Here is a 6,311-nt window from a genome sequence, read left to right as displayed (position 1 = left end):
TAAAATGCATTGGGAACATAAAGTGATCTAGTACAGTTTATAGTCAGAGAAGTTTGATGCCTTGTATTTACACAGCAACAAACCTTTTTATTTATTTATTAAGTTTGTTGGGGTGACATTGGTTAGTAAAATTATATAGATTTCAAGTGTAGATTTTTGTAATGCATCATCTATGTATTGCATTGTATGTTCACCATCCAGAATCAGTTCTCCTTCCATCACCATATACTTGGCCCCCTTTTCCCTTTTTTACCACCTCCCATTCCCCCACACTCTCTGGAACCACTAAACTGCTGTCTGTGTCTATGAGTTTTTGTTTCTTTCTTTGTCTGTCTCGTTCCTTTGTTCCTTTCAGTTTTATATCCCAGATATGAGCGAAGTCATATGGTTCTTGACTTTTTCTGCCTGATTTATTTTGCCTAAGATGATAATTTCAAGATCCATCCATGTTGTTGCAGATGGCAGTGTTTCCTCTTTTCTAATGCGGAGTAATATTCCATTGTATACATAATATCACATCATCTTTATTCAGTCATCTATTGAGGGACACTTTGGTTGTTTCCATGTCTTGGCCACCATGAATAATGTTGCAATTAACACAAGGGTGCATATATTCTTTATGGATAAATGTTTTTAAATTTTTTATGTAGATACCCAGAAGAGGGATTGCTGGGTCATATGGTAATTCTATTCTTAATTTTTTGAAGAACCTCCATACTGTTTTCCATAGTGTCTGTACCAATGTACATTCATACCAGCAATATATAAGGGTTTCTTTTCCCCACAATCTCTCCAACACTTGTTATTATTTGTCTTGTAGATGACAGACATTCTAACAGGTGTGAGGTGATAGCTCACTGTGGTTTTGATTTGCATTTCCCTAATAGCTAGTGAAGGTAAGCATTTTTTCAAATATCTGTTGGCCATTGTATGTCTTCTAGGGAGAAGTGTCTATTCAGGTTCTCTGCCCATTTTTAAATTGGATTGCTTATTTTTTTGTTGTTGAGTTGCCTGAGTTCTATATTTTGAATATTAGCCGCTTATCAGAGGCATTTTTTGCAAATATCTTCTCCCATTTGGTTGGTTGCCTCTTTGTTTTGTTGATGGTTTATTTTGCTGTGCAGAAGCTTTTTAGTTTTATATAGTCCCAGTCATTTATTTTTGTTTTTACTTCCCTTGCCTTTGAGGTCAAACTCTTAAAATCCTCTCTGAACCCAAGGTCCATTAGTTTAGTACCTATGCTTGCTTCTATGACATTTATTGTTTCAGGTCTTGTGTTTAGGTCTTTGATCCATTTTGAGTTAATTTTGGTATATTGTGACAGCAATCTAGTTTCTTTCTTTTGCACTTGGCTTTCCAATTTTCCCAGCACCATTTATTGAAGAAGGTTTCTTTTCTCCATAGTATATTTTTGTCTCCTTTGTCAAAAATTATCTGCCCATCTATATGTGGCTTTACTTCTTGGTTTTCAGTTCTATCACATTGGTCCATGTGTCTGTTTTTCAGCCAATACGATGCTGTTTTAATCATTGTCGCTTTATAGTATAACTTGAAGTCAGGGAGTGTGATACTTTCAGCCTTGTTTTTTTCTTAGGATTGCTTTGGCTATTTGGGTCTTTTGTGATTCTATACAAATTTGATGATTTTTTGGTTTTATTTCTTTAAAAAATACCATTGGGATTTTGATGGGAATTGCATTAAATCTGTATAATGATTTGGGTAATGGCCGTTTTAATTATGTTGATTCTTCCAATCTATGAACATGGAATAACTTCCCATTTCTTTGATAGTGTCTTCTTCAATTTCTTTTAATAATGTCTTATAGTTTTCAATGTATAGGTCCTTCACATCCTTTGTTATGTTTATTCTTAGGTATTTTATTCTTTTTGTACACAGCAACAAATCTTAAAGGACCCATATCATGATCATTTAGGTCTAGGAAACATTAATGTTCTCTGTGGCTTAGAGCAAGGTGGTTCTGATTCTAGTTTTTGGTGTTGATTGCTCAGTTTACTCAAAATGATTGCTCTAATAGTATCTTCTCTTTTAGATCTGAGTTTGTTTTAATCAGTCTTTGTTCTCACTTTCCTGATTTTAATTGTGAGGGACTGAGTCTTACTCATCTTTGCAATCTCACTGCTTAGCCAAGTGTCTAGCACACAGTTGATGCTTTGTCATCCATTCATGATAAAAACACATTTCTATGCAGTAAACATTCAATAAATAGAAATTGACTATCTCCTATTGGCTAAACACCATGCTGGGGGATAGAATAGTGCATATGGTTGTATACCATACTTACCATATGATGGGAAACAGTGATACATACTTGTGATAAACTTTGCCCATGTGTAAGCACAGGGTACTGTTGGAACTCCTTAGGATAGAACTTAACCTGGTTTGGTAAAAACTAAAATATTTCCAGAGAACTGATATTTGAGCTGAGATGTAAGGGAAGAGGTAAGGAAGGGGAAAGGATTAGAGAGCTAGCGGAAAAGAAAAGGCATTCCTAGCAGAAAAATGAACAACAGATAAAGACATTCTGGACCTGCAGTTTGTTCAGTTTGGAGTTTGGTTGGAGGGTATCATTGTGGGAAGGGGTGAGAGTAAGAGGAGTATGGGGTGGGAAGGGATTATGAAGAAATATTCAATCAATGTTGAAGGAATTATTTTAAAAAGCAATATATCACACAAGGCAATTCATTGAGAGTTTCTAAGACAAATCATTTAGAGTATAAATTTTAGACCATTTTATTTTATAAGCAAATTTTATGAAATTAAAAAAAATTAAAATGGATTTCACTCATTTTATAACATTGGAGGCTTCATATTCATATATACATATGCATATTTATTATATATCCACTTCATTACAATTCTATAGTCTGTACCATTCTCATCAATAGGCACATTTGCCTTATATAAATAGCCTTCATTGGTAGTGGTTTGAAATATTATTATTTATTCACCTATAAAGATTATAAAGCCTCTATTAATTCATTTTTCCAGAAACTATTATTGCAAATCCCAAATGCTTTCTGATTTTAGCTTTTAAATGAAGAGGTATAAAATCAGTTCTACTTCTTAATTTGATTAAGAAGTTTATGTATTTAGTGGGTGGTAATATGCTTGACTAAGAGGATTGCATGAAGATGCACGTTGCAAACCCAGTTTTAAGTCTTAGTCCTTGGGCAAATATATTGTGTTTTTTCATTGGTCCATTAGGCGCCCTCTGTCTTAGGTAATATAATTTCAAAATTGGTATAATATTTTCTGTGGATGTGGCTTATAAAGATCAACAAATTAAATATAGTTTGTAATCCCTCTCCCTCAAATAATGTTACTGATAAAATTTTTATCTCAAATCCAGTACTTTAAAAAAAAAAATGTTGGTTTCAAAGACAAGGAATCCTAAGCAGCATTTAGAATTAAAAAAAAAAGTGCATTATTTTAACTGTTAATGGGTAAAGTTCATCTATAATATTATCATGATAATGTTTGAAGAAATGACTTTGTGTCACAGTATACTCTTTTCACTTTTGCCCTTTATAAATTAATGATTCTTTATATTTCTCAACACACAAGGATGTCCCAGGTTGGATAGCATGTTAGACTGTGCCACACCACAACAAAGATTCCCATTTGCATTTCTGTTTCTTTGAAAAATCACTTTTTTTCCAGAAATAATGCTGATCTTGCAGACTGTATCTGTACTGTATACAAATGGACAGTATGGCGAGCTTAAATTCATGTAAGCAATTTTCACTTGTGACCTGATCTTTGGGATTAGAAGACTAATATAACATAAGCCATTTCTCTTGCCCTGTGGAGTTGAAAGGGAAATGCAGAGATTAATGAAGGGATGATCAGGACTGGAAACTAGGAACAAAGTTTTCTCTCTGGCCCCGCCCCTTCCTCCATAAACATTTAAGCATCTACTACGAATCAAATACTGAAAAGATGAAAGAAAAAATTAGTCAGGTTACAGACCACCCTTTATTAGTTTTGTGAACTGAAATCAGATTTGGTTCTAAAAATTCTTCAACTATATGTAGCGCACGCAGTTAAATATGTAATCATGACATTTGTAATAGACATTCTGGCATTTTGCCCTTCACTTCAAAAACCATGGTAAGACTATTGGAAGAGACTCACCACCACACCCCCTTCCCCACCCACGTCTTAGTCTTTGCAATCACTCTTCGCATATCAATATAGTAGTTTCAAATTCGGAGATTGGCATTTTTGTTACTCCCCCCGCCCCCCACACACTCCACTTTCCACGTTAATGCAAGAGTTAAAGAAAAACAAAACAGTTTTACTGGGTGAAGCGGGGCAAGGGAGATGGGAAGGAAGGGGGAGAAGAAGGAAAGGAAGGAGGGAGGAAGGAAGGGACGGAAGACGGGAATGAAATGAAGGAGAGATGCTGTCCTTTTTCCAGTTTGTTTTCAGAGGTTTCCTGCCCGCCTCTCCAGGCACACAGCCAAGGTAGCATCTTCCCGCGGCTCGGCCACCGGCCTGGCCCCCTAGCGTCGGAGCCGGGCAGCCTGCCGCTGGTGCTTATCTCTTTAAATGACAGCTGTGGCTCGGGTCCCAATTCTGGTCTTGACGTCAGTGCCGCCTCCCCGGCTGCTAGGAGTAGTTAGCGCCACCGTCCGCGCTCGGGACTCGCTGCGCGCTCGCAAGCTGCTGGGGCGGCGAGTTTTCTGTTCTCCGATCCCTCCTTCTACCCTCCCCACGGGGAGCCGAGCGGCAGCCTAAGAGCCTCTTGCAAGTCTCTCTCTCACACTTCCCCGCTGTCGCCCCAAAGGAGCAGACACTCCTCCTAGCTCCTCCACCGCCGCTGCTCCCGCTGAGCTCATCTCCCGCGCTTCGCTCCCCTGATGGAGCCCGGGTGCCTCCGCAGCTGCCCGGAACCTTGAACCGGGCAGCCCAGGCCGGAGGAACGTGCCGCCCGGCCCGAGGGCACACCAGGCGCACGCCAAGCCCGGGGCGCCAGGGGTGCAGGGCGTAGGCTTCTGGGAGGAGAAAGTGCCACTCTCCCGGTTCAGTTAACCAGCGGCGGGGTGGGACCATGGCTTTGAAGGACACGGGCAGCGTCGGCAGCACCATCCTACCCATTAGCGAGATGGTTTCCTCGTCCAGCTCGCCAGGCGCGTCTGCAGCCGCCGCCCCAGGGCCCTGCGCGCCCTCGCCTTTCCCCGAGGTAGTGGAGCTGAACGTGGGAGGCCAGGTCTATGTGACCAAGCACTCGACGCTGCTCAGCGTCCCGGACAGCACTCTTGCCAGCATGTTCTCTCCATCCAGCCCCCGGGGAGGCGTCCGACGCCGGGGCGAGCTGCCCAGGGACAGCCGGGCGCGCTTCTTCATTGACCGAGACGGCTTCCTCTTCAGGTACGTGCTGGATTTTCTGCGGGACAAGCAGCTCGCGCTCCCGGAGCACTTCCCCGAGAAGGAGCGGCTCCTGCGCGAGGCCGAGTACTTCCAGCTCGCCGACCTGGTCAAGCTGCTGTCGCCCAAGGTCACCAAGCAGAACTCGCTCAACGACGAGGGCTGCCAGAGTGACCTGGAGGACAATGTCTCGCAGGGCAGCAGCGATGCGCTCTTGATACGTGGGGCGGCGGCCGCCGCGCCCTCGGGCCCCGGAGCGCACGGCATCGGTGGCGGCGGCGCGCCTGACAAGCGCTCCGGCTTCCTCACGCTCGGCTACCGCGGCTCCTACACCACCGTGCGCGACAACCAGGCGGACGCCAAGTTCCGGCGAGTGGCACGTATCATGGTGTGCGGACGCATAGCGCTGGCCAAGGAGGTCTTTGGTGACACGCTCAATGAGAGCCGCGACCCTGACCGGCCACCCGAGAAATACACGTCCCGCTTCTACCTCAAGTTCACCTACTTAGAGCAGGCGTTCGATCGCCTGTCCGAGGCCGGCTTTCACATGGTGGCGTGTAACTCCTCCGGCACCGCCGCCTTCGTCAACCAGTACCGCGACGACAAGATCTGGAGCAGCTACACCGAGTATATCTTCTTTCGTAAGTTCGCAGTCTGGGCATTTCTTCGTTCTCCCCGCCTGCTGGCCGACCCTTGTCAGATCGAATCTGTCTGGAACCGGGACAGGCGGGTGTCCTAGCCAGGAGCTGGTTAATAAGCGCGAGGGGCTCTCTCTGCATGCCTCCGTCATGCAGCAGACACGATTTACACTTTCTCCTTTTGCGATCTTTCCTGTTGTCCCTCAGGAGCACGCAGTTCCCATGCCGTTCTCTTAACTTTATTCATCGTGCCCTTTCCCGCCTCACCCCTCCCGCCCTGCA

General features: G+C 43.5%; 1 protein-coding gene across 2 annotated transcripts in view; it reads left to right on the top strand.

Moving 5' to 3' along the window:
• The first annotated feature begins 4,624 nt into the window (after positions 1-4,624).
• Positions 4,625-6,311, top strand: part of KCTD8 (potassium channel tetramerization domain containing 8) — a 246,783-nt gene continuing 245,096 nt past the window's right edge. For both annotated transcript variants that reach the window (XR_012493737.1, XM_019741059.2), the window contains exon 1: positions 4,625-6,032. Coding sequence is in view for 1 of the 2 variants with exons in the window: in XM_019741059.2 (XP_019596618.1) it covers positions 5,075-6,032 (958 nt within the window). In the remaining variant the exon portion in view is untranslated. The remainder of the gene's footprint in view (positions 6,033-6,311) is intronic.

Source organism: Rhinolophus sinicus, linkage group LG02, assembly GCF_036562045.2.
Source record: "Rhinolophus sinicus isolate RSC01 linkage group LG02, ASM3656204v1, whole genome shotgun sequence".
NCBI classification, from domain to species: domain Eukaryota; kingdom Metazoa; phylum Chordata; class Mammalia; order Chiroptera; family Rhinolophidae; genus Rhinolophus; species Rhinolophus sinicus.
The sequence above is the reverse complement of the archived record's forward strand: the minus strand, read 5'-3'. Positions and strand labels throughout refer to the sequence as shown.